We start from the raw sequence: 22123 nt of genomic DNA, 5'->3' as shown, positions 1-22123 counted from the left end.
GTCTGCTTTTTAAATTTGCTATGTATTATGAGCATCCTCATGACCTATATATGATATTATATTGACCTATTCTGTAGTATAGATTTACCACAATTTATTCAACCAAATCCATATCAATGGACAATAAAAATGCATCCTTTTTACCACTACAAACAAATACTGTTGCTTCTATTTCTTTCGAAGAGATTTCCCAATAATAAGATTACTAGGTGAACATATGGTATTTTTAGTTATAATAAACATTTTAAAAAGCCTGTTGTTATATTTCTACCACCAGCAGCAGATGCTTCAATAATTTTCCTTGTCATTTTACTAGGTGAAATTTACTATCTTAGTAGTCAGTCTCTTATTAGTGTGGTTGAGCATCTTTTTATGTGTCCATTCATTCATTTAGTGTATATAATTGTGTACTTACTACTTACTATTCTACATGCTGAACACACAGTGGTATACAAACAGATCAAGTTCCTTCCCTCATGGAGTTTACGTTGTTTGGGTAAAGACAGTCTATAAACAAATGATAAAATTAACATATAATATGATAGATGGTGATAAGTAATGTGGAGAAAAAGAAAAGGTAAGTAAGAAGGAATAAATTGGGGACTATTAGATTCTATAGGGTGGTCAGAGAAGTCTTTCAATAAGATGACTGGCTGAAGAGGACAAGGGCTGAAATATGCAAACCAATTAGGAAATTGTTGCAATAATCAAAGCAATTGGTACCAGAAGTTTGGGAAAAAGTAACAATAGAAGATATGGTGAGAAGAGGTTAATTTTGGATATATTTTGAAGGTAGTTCTGCAAATCTCAGAGAAAAGGGTGTTGGAAATGATTTTAAGATTATGTTGACATGATAGAGTTGATATTTACCGAAATGAAGAAGGATGTGGTGGGAGCAGGTTTGGAGGTTGAAATAGAGAGTTCAATTCGGGAAACACTGTATTTGAAATGCTTGTTAGACATTCAGGTACATGTACTGAGTATACTTTTGGAGACAGAAGTTTTGAGTTCAGATGAAAAGTCCGGAACAGAAATATAAACTGGGAAGTCGTCAGCTTGCAGATGATTTTTAAAGCAGTGAAACTGGATGAGCTCATCTACGGTGTAATGTGGGTAGAGAAGAGTTCCCAAAGCTAAGTCCTAGAAGACTCCAATATTTAGAGGTTGTCATGATGAGGGGAAAGCAGCAAAGGAGATGTGGTAAGAGGAGAACCAATTGGGAGTAGTGTTCCAAAAGCTAAATGTCAGTTTTCAAGCAGAAAATAATTAACTGTGTCCAATGCTGATAATAAAATAGTTAAGATTTGCCATACAATTTAGCAATATGGAGGCTTTTGGTGAACTTGGAAAGAGCAGATGCGTGAGGTGGTGGAGGTGAAAGCTGCACTAGAGTAGATTTGAGGAGGAAGAAGAGAATCTGGAGATTGTGAATATAGTGAACACTTTCTAAGAATTTGCTGTAAAGGGAGCAGAGAAATGAAGTGATTGCTGAAGGCTAAAGTAGGGTAAAGAGATTTTTGTATTTTGTTTTTAACATGTTATAAATAACATTTCATGAGATGAAGGAATGATTGTGCAAGAAAGATGGAAGTATTGGTGGAGTGATATTGAAGAGTCTAGAGAGTAAGTGGGCATGGGATCTAGTGCAGTTCTGGAAGGGTTGGCATTGTATGACAACCTGGACAGTACATCCACAGAAAAAGGTGAGAAGATCATAAGGAATCAGACACACACAAACTGGTATATAGGAACTTGGATGTTCTCTTCTGATTGCCTTTATCAGAAATCGGAGGTGGTTTTGGAGGTTTGAGAACAGCAGAGGAAGAATGGAATAGTCTTCTAGAAGAATGGAAAAGTGAATGAAACCAGAATGTTGTGTCAACATAATCATGATTATGAATATAAATGGTACTATTCAGCATGATTGTGTGGATTTTTCCAGCCACCTTTCACTGCAATGGGGTAAAGGAGCTAATGAGTGTATGGTTGATACAAAAGAGTGATTCATGTAATGCATCATAAAATCTCTGCTGGGTAAAGATGTAATAAGGATATGAGAGAAAATGTGTGATAATGACAAGTGGCAAAGTCAGTGGATTGTTTATACCAATGTGTTGAAAGATTGCTGAATTGTAATACTAGAAATAATGAGTTTAATGGACATTCCGACATCTCCTGAAAAATTTTCTACCCCTAATCTTCACACATTTTTAAGAAGGTTGTTTTGTCAATTTTTATATTTTGAGTAATAGTATCTTGTCACTCATATGTGTTACAAATATTTTAATTAATACACAATATTTACCTTTCCTATTTTAAAAATCCTATTCAAGCATTGTGTATATTTTATTACTTTTTCATTAGTTTCTGCTCAGCACTATTTCAGGCTCATTTCATTCTATTTTGAGATCTTTGCACTCGTTGAGTTATTTTTGGTTAAAATCACTTTTAATAATTTTCTCAAAAATGTAAATGAATGGAATACTGTTTGAACCATTAAATGTTCCCAAAATATTTTGCTTTGGTCTTACTACATGAATAATATTTTGACAGTGGAAACAATTCTTAAGGAATAAACATTTAACTCTCTAAAAAGCTGTAGACATTATAGTTTACAGTGTTACAGATGAGGAATCCAGTAGTGGTCTGATTGTTCTCCCTTTGAAATAAAATCAACCAATTTATTCTATCTGACAGAACATGAACTTTTTCTCTTCAAATTCTGAAATCTTTCCAGTGTGAGACTTTGTTTCTCAAATCCTACCTTGAATTTATTGGGCACATTTCAACTTAAATTTCAATTGATTCTTTAGCACAGTAAAACACTTTTTCTTAAAATCAGTTTTTGATTATTGGTTTTATTGTCTTATTTCTATGTTTCTGAATCCCTTGTTGTTCTCTACAGAGTGCTCTGATCTTTCCTGCATTTCTCTAATACCTTGACACATTTTTCAGTTTTGGGTATTTTTCTTTACAAAATAGCTCTTTCATTTAACTTTCAGGATAACTCAGTTTTCATGAGTACCTATTTATGTTTCACTATTGAATATTTTAATTTAGAAAGTATGATTTTAAAAATTATCTTTCTTTTTAAATTCTTTAAATTCTTACATTTCTAAGAATTTTAAAACATTGTTTAAATTTTTCCTTTTTTTTTTTTTTTCATTAAGTCTGTTTAAGTAGGATCTTCCTATTTTGTTGTTTCTCTCAGTATTACTTAAATAAGATCTTCCTACTCGTGTATTTTCATGTGACCTTCCTGCTTGAAGAGATTAAATCTCCCAAAGTGTTCTTACATAACAACTTACTTTTGCTGGTCAGGTTGCCCATTTTCTTCTACCCCTCTCAATAATCATTGGTTAATTTCCGATTTTCTACATTTTTTACAAGATCTGTCTTTCCATCCCTAAAATATTGTACTTATTTATTTATTTAATTAAAAATTTTACACACCCTTGATTTCATCCTAGTTCTATTTCTTATAGGTTTTATGACTATGTTTTACTTAATAGCTAAGTAAATGAGCTATCTGATTTAGAGTATTTAATTGCTCAGTCTCTCCATTTATAAAATGGAGCTAAATGAAATGTTACAAGGTCAGCCCACTGCTTGGCACAAAAACATATTCTATGCTAGTTATCATTGTTAAATTTATGACTTTTAATAGCCATATCCTAGAGACTACTCAGTAAACACTTCATGATAGCTCATTCTAATCACCCACTTTTTAACTCACTAAACTTTGCTGCCTCTCTCACCCTTCATCTTACTTGTTTTGCAAAATCCTAACCATAATTAAACTCAACATTCCACCTACTTTATGCCTAAACAAGGCTTGAGAAAACCACACTACCATGGTACCTGGTTTCACTTCTAGTTGAAGGCCATGTCCATGCCCACAGGTATCTTTTTGTATTTGCTTATCTTTCACTCGCCTCTTCTAGAAAACTATTTCATATCTTCTTTGCTGTTTTCCTTTGCTTTCTCTTTTTATTGTTTAAGCACCCATCCTAGGCCTCCTGTTGGTTAAAATGTTTTAACCCTCACTATTCAGAGTATGATGAGGGTGGTGTACTAAATGATGTATTTAGTCAACTCAAACATATGGCCAATATATTTATATGGCCTTTATGTGGAGCCTACCCAGATTCAATTTTGTGAGGACTTCATGATAATGTAAAGTGACTGTACACTTTAGGGCTGCTTGTCAGGACTTTGAGTAAGAGTTCTTATCCATCAAGGGACAAAACCAGGCATAAACATTATGGTTAAGGTTCTTACTCACTCATCCTGGTAACAGGTACAGATGTTCAAGTTTACTCAGGATTCCTGGGGGACTGTTGAAGGTAACCTTTGTTGCAACCCTTAATTAGATATCAAGCCCAATCCCCTTGAATAAGTTCCATAGTACTAAAGAGATTTATTTAAAATAAAATCATTATAAAAGTGAAAACTTACATCTTATGCCCTGTAACAATAGTGGAAGTAAACATTTTTCCTCATTGCTTTCAGTGTAGATAAGGACTTTCTTTTTCAAGTTAACATTGCTCTGAAAAGTAACTAGCCCAACAGATCAGCAAATTTCCCAGATATAAATATACCATCTTTCTTTCTTCATCTCTTATCAACCAGTTTTATTTCTCAAACTTAGCTCTAGCATTTTGCAGGAAGTATATGATTTAGCATGACACAAAGATAAGTCTTTCAACAATCCTGTAAAAAACCATTTCATAAAAACTGCTTATTTTAATGAGCAGTGACAATAAAGTTATGCGAGCCTCAGGTATTCAGCTCTTAGGTTTCTGACTTCTATAGAGGACACCCACAGAGTTCAGAAACCAAACCTAAATGGGCTGAATACCACCGTTTCTTTCTCCATTTTTTTACTCTAGTGTTCTGAAAAGTTCCTCTACATAGATGAATTCAAGATAAATGGTATTATTTTAATCAGGAGAATTTCATGGGGTAAACTTGTTTTGCTGTCTATTTCAGTGTAATTGCCTATTTCTAAACCAATTGCAGTCAAAAATTCATTTGCAGGTTACATATTTTGGAACACATTTACAAGTTTTGCCTGTTCTATAGTTCTCACCCAGCCTAAACAAAACACTTTTCCTAGAAACAATTAACTTCATGAAATGTTGTACATGACAAAATATCCTATATGTCTTAATCACTGTGAACAATAACCTTCTAGAATATGTACTCAGTGTTCCAACTTGGAGTCTCAGAAAGGTGAGAGCCCCTACTGATGACTGTACATCCTGTGACTTTCATTCAGACAAATAATAACATATAGGCTGAAATATATTAACATTTACATCTCTACTGATTCAAGTCTCAGAAAAATAAGCTAATGTGTCAATGTGTCTTAAGACAGAATAGGAAGGAGAATCATTTTATGAGTTAATATCTTTTATTTTATATTTTATTTTTGCGGTACGCGGGCCTCTCACCGCCGTGGCCTCTCCCGCTGCAGAGCACAGGTTCCAGACGCGCAGGCTCAGCGGTCACAGCTCACGGGCCCAGCCGCTCTGTGGCATGTGGGATCCTCCCGGACCGGGGCACGAACCCATGCCCCCGACATCGGCAGGCGGACTCTCAACCACTGCGCCACCAGGGAAGCCCAACTATCTTTTATTTTTACCAAATAAAAAGCAAGGTGGAACTGGCCCACTCCTAACATTTGCAAGTTCAGGAGAAGAGTACAAATGGAAGTCTTGGCCCAGACCCTAGCTCCATTTACCACCCAAAAGGATCTCATATAAATGTATTTGGACAGACTAAGCCACAAGCTCAAGTTCTGTCCACACCCCTCCTTCCAAGCAAAAAGCCACCACTTGACCATCCTTCAAGCCTATAAGGTTGCACATGCCTGCAACAGAGGTCTGCTCTGAGGAGGAATGACATGGAAAGAAAACTTTATAGATCTGGGAGTGGGTTAGGGCTCTACAGGTAGAGAATTCCAGCATCTGGGCCTCCTAAAACATGGTCAAGAAGAAAGGACAGACTCCCTGGCTCCCAAGGGTCCTTGCCCAATAAAGAGAAGTACAGGCAGAGAAGGGCCAGAGTATGGCTCTATAAAGCTTATGAGCAGGTTATAGCCAGGAATATACGTCTTTCGACTAAAGTAAGACTAACCAACAGAATAAAAATCCTAGAGAACAGATGAGGAATGAAAGATAAGGAATTGTAGCACCATGAAAAGCCAGTCTGGCAGGCAATGGGGAGAGTGAGGCTAAGCAGTGAAGGATAGTTTTCACTTCGTGGCATCCTCTAGCTGTTTAATTTTTTTTTCTCAGTTGGGTTACAAGAGGCTGACTCTCTTGCTCCTATGTCTATACCAGACACCTAGTGCTTTTAACTAGGACTTTGTTCTTACTTTACTGAGAGCAAAAATCAGCTGTCTTACAGCTACCTGCAAACGTCTCTCTCTTAGGTCAGTTCACCACATAGCTCATAACATACTAGAGAGAAAACATAGGGGGAGCAATCTATACCCCTTCTAGAGATCCCACTGTTATTCTTTTACTTAGAACCAATCTGAAAAAACAGTAATAATAAAAATAAAATGATATATTTTATTACAATGAATAAAACTAAGGGCAATTAAGATTTCAGCTATAATAGAAAAAAATTTTAAAATACTTATCATTAACACTATTGTGGTGGTTTAAAAAAAAAATGGCTGTAAAAATTTTAATGCTCCTCTAAATGAAAGGGGTCTTTTTCACCTCCCCTTGAGTATGGATAGGCTTGTGACTGCTTTAATTAGAAGAATATGTCAGAAATGATACCATTTAACATCTGATGCTAGATCATAAAATGCTATGTAATAGCCATCTTGTTTACTAGAACACTTGCTCTTGGAGCCCTGAACTTCCTGGAATAAATCAAACTACATTAAGGCCACCATACCATGAGGAAGCCAAAGCCACAAGGAAAGAACATGTTTGGTCTCCCTTAACAGTTGAGTGCAGTTTTCAAGTCAACACAGCCCAGGCTCCAAACCTGTGATCCTGTGATTGAAAACACCTCCCATATGTTTCAGTACCCAGCCATTTGAGATTTGAGATTTGAGTCTCCCCAGTTGAGTTCCCCTACATTGCGGAGCAGAAAACAAACCATACTCTTTTCATCTTGTCGGATCAAAGATCCTCAGCATCTTTGAGGGTAAGAATATAGTTTTGTTTTATACCACTACCTTTTGGGATAGTTTGTTACATAAAAATAGATAACCTAATGATTGCCTATGTGTGTATGTGTGTGATTATTTTTCATATGTATGAATATGTATATGTCATATGAGAAATATAAGATATAACAATAAGTAATAAAGCTATCTATAATGTGATTATATAGTCAATGATGTGTCCAATCTTAATTGAACCACTGAATATTTTGCTGAATATTTTTCTGGGTCAGGGATCATGAACATTTCCTAACTTTCCCAGTCCTAAAGTTCTATGGTGGTTGGTTCAATTGTACAAATTAAAATAATTCAATGTTCAATTGTACAAATTAAAATAATTACATACTATGCTGTGTCCATTTTATTTCTGTTCAAAAATAATTTGAAAAATATTGTGTGACACCTTTAATAGCATTTATTGTATAATTTCTACATTTGAAGAGAGAAGAAACTGAGATTCTTCAAACTCAAATCCAAGCAGTTTAAAATGACTGGCATAGGGGATCTTCACAACAAAACTTCCTTTCAAAGTTCTAATAATAAAATTATTATTTTGTACAGAAATTACTTAAGTAATCTTAATCCTCAGGGGGCTTTATAAGACTTTAATTCTTCTACCCAGTTGTTCTGATTTAGATTTTTTTTTTTTTTTTTTGCGGTACATGGACCTTTCACTGCTGTGGCCTCTCCCATTGCGGAGCACAGGCTCCGGACGCACAGGCTCAGCGGCCATGGCTCACAGGCCCAGCCACTCCACAGCATGTGGGATCTTCCCGGACCGGGGCACAAACCCGTGTCCCCTGCATCGGCAGGCGGACTCTCAACCACTGTGCCACCAGGGAAGCCCTGATTTAGATTTTTCACCTTGGAGTTTCCTCATTATATTTTCCTTTACTTCTTGTTATCTCCATTTTCTGTTTTTTCCTCACTTCCTATTTCTTACTGGCTACTGATACTAAATGTTCTTGGAGGAAAAGAACCTAAATAAAGCACACACTGCTGCTGTTCTATTCATTTTTCTCTTGCTTAAATAGCTAGAATTTTTTTTTTACACCAAACTCTGCATGAGACTTAGTTATGCCAAACCTCACATACCCCTCTTTTGACTCTTTGGAAACCATCTGCTTAAATATCTGCAATATCTCCTTCCTCTGGAGACATGGCTTTTTCCCAGCAGGCACCCTTACTTACAGGAGAATCATATTTGGTAATTTTTAACACTCCTCTGAATAGGAAAAGTGATTTAGTGAGTGTGGAGAATTACACTCAGGCAAGATGTGTTTTGTCCCATTGTGAGGAAGAAGAAATTAGGACAGAAAAATGAAGTAAGTTTTCCATGATTGCATAGCTATTTATGCAGAATTAGAAATCCGGTTCTGATTCTGAATGCCTCTGCTCAATTCACGCTGCCCATGGTTGTCACTTAGACTTTCTAACTTGACTGTGCCCTCAAGAATGATTCTTTTTTTTTTTTTTTTTTTTGTGGTATGCGGCCCTCTCACTGTTGTGGCCTCTCCCGTTGTGGAGCACAGGCTCCGGACGCGCAGGCTCAGCGGCCACGGCTCATGGGCCCAGCTGCTCCGCGGCATGTGGGATCCTCCCGGACCGGGGCACGAACCCGTGTCCCCTGCATCGGCAGGCGGACTCTCAACCACTGCGCCACCAGGGAAGCCCTGATTCTTTTTTTAATTTCACAAAACAGAAGGCCCTAGTAGTATTTTAGCTCAAGTTATTATATTCTAGTTAAAATTCCAAAACTTAGCTCATTAAAAATGCACTTTTAAAAAATTGAATGGGGAGGGGTGGATTCAAGATGGCAGCATGGGAAGAAGTAGAGTTTGCATCTCACCACAACTAGGGTGCCTGCCGGATGCTGGTGGGGACCTCAACACCCAAGAAGATGGGAGGAACCCCCAGGTGAACCAGTAAGATGTGGGGGGACTGAGGGGGGATGAGAAGTGGAGGTGGGACAGGACCAGCGCTCCTGAGGGGTGGCTGGAAGCGGGGAGGGGTTTCCACTCCTGGAGGGACTCTCGGGGCCTTGGATCAGGGGGGAGCACGCTGAGTGTTTCCCTTGCCCAATCGGCCTGGGAAGCCTCCCCACCTCTTGGACAAAGTCCTAGGCCCTCAGAGGCCCCCTCCTGCCTGCGTTGGTCCTAGGGGCATAGGAGGGAGGCTGAGGAAGAACAGGAGAGGCAGGTGGGAGGGGACCTCTAGAACTGGAGGAGTCGGAGAAGAGTGGAGGGCATTTGCCCTGCCCACTTGAGCCCAGAAGCCTGCTGGGCTGCCAGGCTGTGTTACACGCCCTCTGAGACCAGAGGTACACCTGGGACCCTTCTGTTCCATTGAGCCTAAGCTCCATGCCACACACCCCTCCCAGGGCCTTTTCCAGCCCTGTGGGTCCTAAGTATAGGCCCTGCCCACTGCCTAAACCCCACCCCTGCCTAAGCCCCACCTCACACAACAAAGGACTTTTCCACCTTTTTTTTTTCCTTCTCTTTTTTTACTATTGTGGTTCTGTTTTGCCTTCCAGTTGTTTCATCTATATTTTTATTTTAATATTATTTCTAACATATCTGTTAGTTTCCTAGTCTAATTTTATTTTTTACTCTTTGGTATTCTTTTATTTGTATTCTTTTTTTTCTGGCAACCCAGTGCAGATGACAGGATCATTGTTCACGAGCTGGGGGTTGGGTTGAAGCTCCTGCAGTGGGAGCTCTGAGTCCGAACTACTGGACTAACAGAGAACCTCAGACCCCAGGGAATATTAATTAGAGTGAGGTCTCCCAGTGGTCCGCATCTTGGCATCAAGAGCCGGCTCTACCCAACAGCCTTCAAACTCCAGTGTTGGAAGCCTCAGGTCAAACAACCAGTAAGACAGGAACACAATCCCACCCATCCAAAAAAAAAAAAAAAAAAATGAGATGGCAAAAACTATGTCACAGATGAAGGAGCAAAGTAAAAACTTACAAGACCAAATAAATGAAGAGGAAATAGGCAATATACATGAAAAAGAATTCAGAGTAATGATAGTAAAGATGATGCAGAATATTGGAAAAGGAATGGAGGCACAGATTGAGAAAATACAAGAAATGTTTCACAAAGATCTTGAAGAACTAAAGAACAAACAAACAGAGATGAACAACACAATAACTGAAATGAAAAATACACTAGAAGGAATCAATAACAGAATAACTGAGGCAGAAGAACAAATAACTGAGCTGGAAGACAGAATAGTGGAAATAACTGCCAAGGAGCAGAGTAAAGAAAAAAGATTAAAAAGAATTGAAGACAATTTCAGAGACCTTTGGGACAACACTAAATGCACCAACATTTGAATTATAGGGATCCCAGAAGAAGAAGAGGAAAAGAAAGGGTCTGAGAAAATATTTAAAGATATTATAATGGAAAGCTTCCCTAATGTGAGAAAGGAAATAGTCACCTAAATCCAGAAAGCACAGAGAGTCCCATACAGGATAAACCCTAGGAGAAATACACCAAGACACATACTAATCAAACTAACAAAAATTAAATTCAAAGAAAAAATATTAAAAGCAACAAAGGAAAAGCAAAAATAACATACAAAGGAATCCCCATAAGGTTATCAATTGATCTTTCAGCAGAAACTCTGCAGGCCAGAATGGAGTGGCAGGATATACTTAAAGTGATGAAAGAGAAAAACCTACAATCAAGATTACTCTACACAACAAGGATCTCATTCAGATTTGATGGATAAATCAAAACCTTTTTAGACAAGCAAAAACTAAGAGAATTCAGCACCACCAAACCAGCTTTACAACAAATGCTAAAGAAACTTCTCTAGGCAGGAAACACAAGAGAAGAAAAAGACACACACACACACACACACACACACACACACACACACACAAACAACAAAAAACAAAGAATTAAGAAAACAGTAATAGGAACATACATATTGATAATAAACTTGAATGTAAATGGATTAAAGGCCACAACCAAGAACAAAGACTGGCTGAATGGATACAAAAACAATATCCATATATATGCTGTCTACAAGAGACCCACTTCATACCTAGGGACACATACAGACTGCAAGTGAAGGGATGGAAAAAGATATTACATGAAAATGGAAATCTAAAGGAAACTGGAGTAGCAATACTCACATATAATAAAATAGATTGTAAAATAAAAACTGTTACAAGAGATAAGGAAGGACACTACATAATGATTAAGGGATCAATCCAAGAAGAAGATCTAACAATTATAAATAAAGATGCACCCAATGTAGAAGCACCTCAATACATAAGGCAAATGCTAACAACCATGAAAGGGGAAATCGACAGTAACAAAATAATAGTAGGGAACTTTAACACCCCACTTACACCAATGAACAGATCATCCAAACAGAAAATAAATAAGGAAACACAAGCTTTAAATGAGACAATAGACCAGACAGATTTAATTGATATTTTTAGAACATTCCACCCGAAAGTGACAGAATACACTTTCTTCGCAAGTGCACATGGAACATTCCCCAGGATAGACCATAACTTGGGTCACAAAGCAAACCTCAGAAAATTTAAGAAGATTGAAATTGTATCAAGCATCTTTTCTGGCCACAACGCTATGATATTGGAAATCAATTACAGGGAAAAAAACTGTAAAACAAACACATATGCAGGATAACAGTGCACTAGTAATAACTAAGAGATCACTGAAGAAATTAAAGAAGAAATAAAAGAATACAGAGAAACAAATGACAATGAAAACAGGATGACCCAAAACCTATGGGATGCAGCAAAAGCAGTTCTAAGAAGGAAGTTTATAGCAATTCAATCTCACATCAAGAAAGAAGTAAAATCTCAAATAAACAATCTAACCCTACACCTAAAGCAACTAGGAAAAGAAGAACAAAGAAAACCCAAAGTCAGTAGAAGGAAAGAAATCATAAAGATCAGAGCAGAAATAAATGAAATAGAAATGAAGAAAACAATAGCAAAGATCAATAAAACTAAAAGTTGATTCTTTGAGAAGATAACCAAAATTGATAAACACTTAGCCAGACTCATCAAGAAAAAAAGGGAGAGGATGTAAATCAATAAAACTAGAAATGAAAATGAGAAAGCACAACTGACACCACAGAAATACAAAGGATTATAAGAGACTACTACAAACAACTATATGCCAACCATGAAGAAATGGACAAATTATTGGAAAGGTACAATTTTCCAAGACTGAGCCAGGAAGAATTAGAAAATATAAACAGACTTATCACAAGTAATGAAATTAAAACTGTAATTAAAAATCTTCCAACAAACAAAAGGTAGTTTCACAGGCAAATTCTATCAAACACTTATAGGAGAGTTAACACCCATCCTTCTCAAAATCTTCCAACAAATTACAAAGGGAGGAACACTCCCAAATTCGTTCTACAAAGCTGCCATCACCCTGATACCAAAATAAGAAAAAGATATCACAAAAAGAGAAAATTATAGACCAACATCACTGATTAACATAGATGCAAAAATCCTGAACAAATACTAGCAAACAGAATCCAACAACATATTAAAAGGATCATACACCATGATCAAGTGGGATTTATCCCAGGAATGCAGGATTCTTCAAAATATGCAAATTAATCAATGTGATACACCGTATTAACAAACTGAAGAATAAAAACCATATGATCATCTCAATAGAAGCAGAAAAAGCTTTTGACAAAATTCAACACCAATTTATGATAAAAACTCTCCAGACAATGAGCATAAAGGGAACTTAACTCAACATAATAAAAGCCATATATGACAAACCCACAGCAAGCATCATGGTGAAAAACTGAAAGCATTTCCACTAAGATCAGGAACAAGACAAGGATGTCCAATCTCACCACTTTATTCAACATAGTTTTGGAGGTCATAGCCATGGCAATCAGAGGAGTAAAAGAAATAAAATGAATACAAATAGAAAAAGAAGAAGTAAAACTCTCACTGTTTGCAGATGACATAGAGAATCCTAATGATGCCACCAGAAAACTACTAGAACTAATCAATGAATTTGGTAATGTTGCAAGATACAAAATTAATGCACAGAAATCTCTGGCATTCCTAAACACTAACAATGAAAAATCAGAGAGAGAAATTAAGGAAACAATCTCATTTACCATCACAACAAAAAGAATAAAATATCTAGGAATCAACCTACCTAAGGAGGTGAAAAACGTACTCAGAATAAAACACTGATGAAAAAAGTCAAAGATGACATAAACAGATGGAGAAATATACCATGTTCTTGGATGGGAAGAATCAATATTGTGAGTGACTATACTACCCAAAGCAATCTACAAATTCAATGCAATCCCTATCAAACTACCAATGACATTCTTCACAGAATTAGAACAAAAAAATTTACAATTTGTATGGAAACACAAAAGAACCTGAATAGCAAAAGCAATCTTGAGAAAGAAAAACGGAGCTGCAGGAATTAGGCTCCCTGACTTCAGATTATGCTCCAAAGCTATAGTAATCAAGACAGTATGGTCCTGGCACAAAAACAGAAATATAGATCAATGGAACAGGATAGAAACCCAGAGATAAACCCATGCACATATGATCAACTTATCTTTGGTAAAGGAGGCAGAGTATACAATGGAAAAAAGACAGCCTCTTCAATAAGTGGTGCTGGGAAGACTGGACAGCTACATGTAAAAGAATGAAATTAGAACACTCCCTAACACCATACACAAAAATAGACTCCATATAATTTAAAGACCTCAATGTAAAGCCAGAACTTATAGAACTCTTAGAGGAAAAGCACTCTATGACATAAATCACAGCAAGATCCTTTTTGACCCACCTCTTAGAGAGAGGGAAATAAAAATAAACAAATAGGACCTAATGAAACTTAAAAGCTTTTGCACAGCAAAGGATACCATAAACAAGATGAAAATACAACCCTTAGAATGGGAAAAAATATTTGTAAATGAAACAACGGACAAAGGATTAATCTCCAAAATATACAAACAGCTCATGTAGCTCAATATCAAAAAAACAAACAACCCAATTAAAAAATGGATGGAAGACCTAAATAGACATTTCACCAAAGAAGACATACAGATTGCCAACAAACACATGAAAAGATGCTCAACATCACTAATCATTAGAGAAATGAAAACCAAAACTACAATGAGCTATTACCTCACTCTGGTCAGAATGGCCATTATCGAAAAATCTAGAAACAGTAAATGCTGGAGAGGGTGTGGAGATAAGGGAACCCTCTTGCACTGTTGGTGGGAATGTAAATTGATACAGCCACTATGGAGAACAGTATGGAGGTTCTTTAAAAAACTAAAAATAGAACTACCATATGACCCAGCAATCCCACTACTGGGCCCATACCCTGAGAAAACCATATTCAAAAAGAGACATGTACCACAATGTTCATTGCAGCACTATTTACAGTAGCCAGGACATGGAAGCAACCTAAATATCCATCAACAGATGAATGGATAAAGAAGATGTGGCACATATATACAATGGAATATTACTCAGCCATAAAAAGAAACAAAATTGAGTTATTTGTTGTGAGGTGAATGGACCTGGAGTCTGTCATACAGAGTGAAGTAAGTCAGGAAGAGAAAAACAAATTCTGTATGCTAACGCATATATATTGAATCAAAAAAAACGGTACTGATCAACCTAGTGACAGTGCAGGAATAAAGACGCAGACATAGAGAATGGACTTGAGGACATGGGGGCTGGGGAGGGGGAAGCTGGGGAAAAGTGAGAAAAGCATCGACATATATATACACCACCAAATGTAAAATAGATAGCTAGTGGGAAGCAGCAGCATAGCACAGGGAGATCAGCTCGGTGCTTTGCGACAACCTAGAGGGGTGGGATAGGAAGGGTGGGAGACAGGTTTAAGAGGGAGGGTATATGGGGATATATGTATGCCTATGGCTGATTCACTTTGTTGTACAACAGAAACTAACACAGCATTGTGAAGCAATTATACTCCAAAAAAGATGTATAAAAATATTGAATAAACATTTTTAAAATAAATGGATTGTCCAACTTATTGCTTGTAAGATTTTCATGCATTGATTCTAAATTCAAAATTATTTGGAAATATGGTAAAGTTATTGAGATTATTTTCAACATATGTGTAGTGAGATGGAAGGAATAATACACTAATATTGTGGGAGAAAGGAAATTTTAGAGGGAAAGAAGAAAGAAGAAACTTTTTTCCATTTTAGAATTTTTAAAAAATATCTTATTGAACTGTATTATGACTTTGTAAATTATGTTACATGATCTTTCAAAATCAGGACAAAATGAGAAAATATGCATGAATTCAGGTTGAAAATAATTCATACCTCTTTAGTGACATTGTACTTAGCAAGATTATTTTCACTTCAGAAAAAAGAAAAACAAATTTATCTTATTGGCCTTCAGTATCTAGGAATTGTCTCATGTATAATAGACAAGCCATGAAACATAAAATTAGACCATTGTTTATTTCTTTGGGTTTCACTTACCTTTTACAGGATCCACGTGTTACTTTTTTGGCAACCACATCACAGAGGTATCTCATTATCACTCACGTCAGAATGTTCTCACTACCTGGGAAATTTTGCTGAGTAAATGCTTTGAACTAAACACACCTGGATAACTGAATGGGGCAGAATCAACACAGCTACAAAACAAGGTGTTGTCTAAGGCAGTTTGTAACTTTCTCCCAGTTCTAGCACATGCCTGTGTTTTTCCTCCTTTTCTTTTCTTTTCTTCTCTTCTCTTTTTTCTTCTTCTTTCTTTTCTTTTCTTCTCTTTTCTTTCCTTTCTTCTTTTTTTTTTGAGTGTTTTAAGTGTACCTTTATGTCAGATTAATCATATTTAATTTTGCACTCCATGGTATACATATGACAGATAAATCTGATAGAACGATTATAAGGAATATTCTCTGTATGGTTCTTTCATTGATTCATTTTTCAAAATAAATAATATATAGACACAATTTTCTGTTAAGGATTTTGAAATTCTTACATATATATTTTTTTTTCCCTTATGCAGATGTATTTTATTTATCTACGTATAACCTGACTTGCTCTAGAAAAGTTTTCAGACATCTTCTTAAGCAAAAAATGTATGGCATCCAGTCACAAGCCATTCTCTTGGAAAGACTCCTCACTGCTTTCAAAACAATCTCATTATTTTTATTTATTTCTTTACTTATTTATATTGAATGAAAGATTCTTTAAATTCTATAGTGCTTTACAATTTTCAAAAGTTTCACGAGTGATTTCATATAATCCCTTAATAAAACTTTTCCTCCATACCTCTATATTGCCCCTCCTCTTTTCCCTCTCCCCACTGGTAACCACTAGTTAAAGCAAACTTATTATTTAAAACACCCAAAAGACAGGCCTTAATCACTAAGTAAGGTCTTCAGATATCTTCAATTTTCACTGTAGGATGTCAGAACTTTCAAGGCTAGGAAAAGGGAAAGTAAGAAAAATTTAATTTAAATTCACCAAGTTTAAAATTTGTTCCACCCAACAAGTCACGATGGCTGAGGTCATGTAGCTAGTAACTGGGAACATCCAGATGCTAACCTGAGGGTTGTTTTGTATCTAAAGACCAAATTCATTTTACTTTTGTACCTTGCTGTTTTGAAATTTGTTATTTGCTTTATATTTGTGTGTGCTTCTGTGTGTTTGATGATAACAGAGAAGACTTTGTATAGTTTAACAAAATAGTAGATTTCAGCTTCAAATAAAAGATTAATTCTGACACCAAATTGTGCAAACAGAAAATATCGCTTTGAGGGAAACCAGATATCTTAGAGAAGAATCTAGATGACATTTTTCTGGACAAGCAGAAACTAAAATGCTTTTTGGGTATTAGCCAAGTCACATAAATGCATAAATCAACAAGAGGCTGTAGGTCAGCTTATGTTGAACTGGAGACTTTGTCCTAGCTAAAGATATTGAAATTCTTTAAAAAGTAATGATCAAACATACAAAACCCTCAGCACCAGTAACAGCACCGAAAATTCTGCTGTCTAAACAAAATACCTCAAAAGCCAAGTTCCAGTCATGAAATTCTAGTTTACCATTTAATTGCACACAATAATCAACATCTCATTTTCAAAAGTAAATTCCTGCTTTAGAGATTCACAAACAAGCAGACACTTGACTTCATACATTTTAAACATAAAGTCCTCAATGTAAGAAGAAAACCAATTTGTTTAAAATAACTTCATTATTTCCTGTGAACTAGGAAGGGCTTGCCACTTTGCATGTCACTCTATTAGTCATTTTTATTTAAGTAAAAAATAATACAATGAAACCTATAAGTATAAATTAAGCTCATTTTAGGTCACAATAACATAGGGGTGAAGATGGAGTCATACACACATTATGAAAACACTATTTTTTCTGTTTTCACTTCACCTACTGTACAAAAACTTCAGTTGCCCTTAAATTTCTCCAGGATATTTTCTGGAAATCATCAGCAGATGTCTCATGTCTAGTCCTAGGCTCCCGTGATAATCTCTGATTTCTTCTCTCCAATACTCTTTCAGTATTTGTTCTCTTTATTCACTGGGTTTGAGCATTGAACTATGATCAATGAAGAATGAGGTCATTGCCCTTGAGGACTTGGTACCAATTTTGCAAGGTCATTCCTCCAAGACTAGTTTATCCTTCCAGGATGGCAAGTGGGTAGTTAGATTTTGCCTGTAAAAAAATGGTGAAATGACTCAAAAAAATACATTAATTAAGTCAACTCAAAGGTCATTCTATGATTTATTTCCTATTATGTTTCTCAACCAAATTTTGTCCAGTCATGCAGATTAAAATAGATTATCAGAGATTCTGCAATGAAATTATATGATATAATTAGGATAAAATGCAAAAAGTTCTAATAAGTAAATGCTAATAGCATAAGGATATTGTGAATTTGACTACATTCTCACTTCATTTATCAAATTCCTAAGAGAAGTTAAAAGTTAAACATTAAATCCCATTACAAATTCAGGTCCAAAGAAACCAAATACCAAAATAAAATTTTCTTGCCCTTGAGACATAGATGTTCATATTCCAAAGTATTTATTTCAATTTCTAATTCTCCTCAGTCATAGCCAGATGGGTTCTTAGTAATTTAGTAGAAAAAGGAGTTCTGTCAGCAATTGCAGCCTAAAATTTTATCATTAGACAGGCCTTGTTCTCCAGGGTCTCAGAAAATCTACAACAAGTTTCTGATGTGCATTACATTAAAAATTTCAAAGAGGTGGTAAGACACAAAAATACCACAACACCACCACAGTTAGAAAAGAAGCTATTCCCTAAAACATTTATTCCAGGCAAACCTGGGCTTCTGAAACCCAGTACTTAACATTCATTATGATTATAGCATAAACTCAATGGCATTTGATGAAAGGAGAAAAGGATTCACATATCCAGATACCATGTGAACCTTCAGGGCTCTCTAGGGAAACAAAACCAATAATATAAATATAAATATAGGCACACATATGTACATATATGTGGAGGGGTACAAGTGACTGTGGGTGTGTGTAAAGAGATTTATTTTGAGAAATTTACTCACATGATTTGGGGGGCTGGCAAGTCCAAAATCCATAGGCAGATGGGAAATCAAGCAAGAGTTGAAGTTGCAGTCCTGAGTCTGAAATCTGCATGGTGGCAGGCTGAAACTGTGGGCAAAGTTTCTATGTTACCGTCCTGAGGCAGAATTCCTCCTCAGAAAAACCTAGTGTTTTGTTCTTATAAAGATAATCTCCTTTACTTAAAGTCAACTGATTGGAAAGGTTAATCACATTTACAAAATACTTCTGCAGCACCATCTAGGCTAGTGTTTGACCAAACAACTGGGCACATAGCCTAGCCAAGTTGACACATAAAATTAACCATCACACTATGACCTGTGAACTCAAAATTGGCTGTGAACAAACTCCCAGAAAGATGTTAGTTTTGACTCAAGGCTTGCTATATTGGAGAGAAGCGAGCATGTGGAGGAATCTATTTAAGTGTGCTCTGGTTAAACAAATGAGTAGACGATCTGAGGTCATGTCATGGGAGATGGGTATCCCTTGAGTGTGTGTTCAGCATCAGATGGGTCCAAAAGTTAGCCTTTCTACAGCTTCCTCCATGGCTCTGAGCACAGAATAAAATTGGGGTTAATGGTTATACTGTTGTCTATATTCTGCTAAAACCTGATTTCTGTAACACACAGGGAACTAAACTGCTTTGCAGTTTAGAAAGAGCCAATACTGTTCTGCCGACCAATCACTAAAAGTCATTAAGGAGTCTTTCCCTTATAGGGAGTGTTTGCCCTCAGCAGCTCCAGTTGTGGAAAAGCAGGGCCTGCTACATGGCCTTAGGGCTATAATTTGCTAAGATCCTATGTGCCAGCAATTAAATCTTTGACTTTATTAAGACATAGTAGAAAGTTCTGCTGGCATCTACAAATTCTGTCTTGCAGACCTGAATGCATCCCCTGAGTCCACTCATTTGGTTGCCTTTTGCCTTGGGTCCTTTCCTGGCTCTTCCCAAGGCCATTCTGATGACTACACCACCTTCATCCAAGACCTTGTTTAAAAAGAAGCACTCACCTAAGGTTAAATCATGCATAAGCTTGTTACCTCCAAGACCTCTATGCCATAAGACTGATATAAAGCTTCTCACAAAGGCTGCAGGGGTCAAGACTGGCTCGATATAATCTTTATTAAAGCACCAAGGATTCTCTCCCTTTATACTAAAGTTTAAGGAACAGAACCAAATACCCTTCCCATGCCAAAAGACTCTACTCATGTATATTTTATATAAAAATTCTGATTTACTTTTCAATGTTCTCAGCCCAAACACAAATGGGTCCTTTAGGGACCTATTAACACTACTTTTCCTGGTCCAGCTTCTGTACAGTATTAAGAAATAAAACAAATATTTGAAGGTAGAGCCAAAATATTACCATTATTATTGACAGAGGCCAAGCTGGAAAATATGACTTCAGGTCTCAGTCAACCTCAGAGTCAGACAGAATTTATCCCTTAAGAAAGAGTACAGACTTACTCCTAGGAGAAGAGAGTAGCAATGAGAAGAATATGGCAGCCATTCTCTCAATTTTTTCATGAACAGATTGAGTAAAGGAATAAATAATAATTCAAAATTAAAACAACCAAGCTACCTTCACTTTGAGAAAATCTCAGGAATATGCCACTACTGCTGGGCAATCCTCACCTGTTCACATCCTCTGCTACCCTGGCAGTCAGTTTTTACATTTTGAGATTTTGATCAAACCTAAAGAGGGCAAAACCCAGCCTGAGAATGTGTTTTCTGTGCTTAGTTAAAAAACATCAGAAGTACTATTGTACTGGGAATCATGCAGTTGGGAGGAGTTCTACAGTTAAAATATTTCTTGGTTCTTACTACTGCTAAATCCTTGAAGGGATAGTTTTTGTAACCTATAATCTAATCCTAACCTCATATTAAAGAAAAGTAGATTTATGAAGAAAAGTATCTGAAGAAAAGGGTATGGTTGAGGAGCTTCATTCTTGGGATAAAATAAAGGATCAAACAGCTCTTCTGCGACCATCAAGCAAAAGGGTTCAGATAGATGCCCACCTATAAACTATAAGAACTATATGACATTCTCAAATTGTTTTCACTGTTATTCTTGTAAACCCATTATATTAATTATCAATAAAAAAATTAGTCTAAGATATGAATTTGAGAAATTGCAAGTAATAACAAAAATAATGAAGTGGATACAGTCTGTAGCCAGTTATTGGAGACAAATGATGGGTATATGACAGATGGTGACAACCTGAAAAAGTTGTTAGATTTTTGAAGAATATTTTTCTTTGAAGATATTTCTGCATGTCTTCAGATGTTCTGATAATTCTAACTATGAACTATTGTTGAAAGAGAAAGAAATAGAGATAAAGGAAACGGTCATGAATTTACTATGTGTCAGATAGGTAGATGTTTGTTTATTAAATAAGTCATTTTTTCTCCTCATTTCTATATGCAACCTAAATTTTCTTCAAAATAGAAGTCATGTTTTCACTGTGGAACTGTTACCTAAGAAAATAACTTAAGGCCTCAAATGCTTTCAATATATTCTATGACATATTTGTTAAGAAAATAATTATTTCCACAAGTCTGTAGCAGATAAAAACACAGATATAGACCGTCAGGTGTGTGCATATGTAAGTCTGAGTTTACATATTTTAATTCCTTTCATTTTTTTAATTGAAATATATTTGACATATAACATTGTATAAATTCAAGGTTTACATGTCAATTTGACACACTTATATGTTGTAAGGTATTTGTCATTGTAATGATTGTTAACACCTCCATCACATCACATAATTATCATTTCTTTTTTTGTGGTGGGAATAATTAAGATCTAGTCTCTTAGTAAGTTTGATAATTATAATATGATATTGCCTATATTTTCTTTTCCTAATAAGTTAGAGCTGGAGATTGATTCATCTGAATTTCTATAGACTTTGATTTTTAGCCATGGTGGCTAACATTCTATGTGAATGAAATTATTCTATAACTAAGAAAATACATAAACCTGTGACTTGGTAGATATGCTTAGAACAAGGCATATTCTCATTATAGTTATTGTTAAATTTTATCATTACTTGCTAGAATATAAGCTAACTGTGGTTGTTTTAAGCTGAAAAGATTTTCTTGAAAAGTTTAGTTTTCTCAGAATCATTTGATGGGGTGTGTGATGTGATGGAGAGCCAGAGATAAATGCCCTCAAACACTCCACAGAACTTCTCTTGCCAACATTAAGTACTGGATGTGTCTGTTGATAAAGGTAATAACAAACTGTACTCATCAGTGTTCTCCAAAGAAACAGAATCAATGGAAAGATATATATCCATTGCTAGATACAGAGAAGAAAGAGAGAG

The 22123-nt window shown here is 36.0% G+C and overlaps 1 protein-coding gene across 1 annotated transcript in view; it reads right to left on the bottom strand.

The window, feature by feature from the left end:
- LOC103080267 (UDP-glucuronosyltransferase 2A1-like) overlaps positions 1-19036 on the bottom strand; it is a 51657-nt gene extending 32621 nt beyond the window's left edge. The window contains 1 exon segment of the mRNA XM_082930874.1: positions 18911-19036. Within this exon segment, the coding sequence (XP_082787000.1) occupies positions 18911-19036 (126 nt within the window).
- Positions 19037-22123: the final 3087 nt, after the last annotated feature.

The sequence above is a fragment of the Lipotes vexillifer genome, unplaced genomic scaffold, assembly GCF_000442215.2.
Source record: "Lipotes vexillifer unplaced genomic scaffold, Lipotes_vexillifer_v1.1 scaffold1103, whole genome shotgun sequence".
NCBI classification, from domain to species: domain Eukaryota; kingdom Metazoa; phylum Chordata; class Mammalia; order Artiodactyla; family Lipotidae; genus Lipotes; species Lipotes vexillifer.
This window is presented reverse-complemented; position numbering and strand designations above follow the sequence as displayed.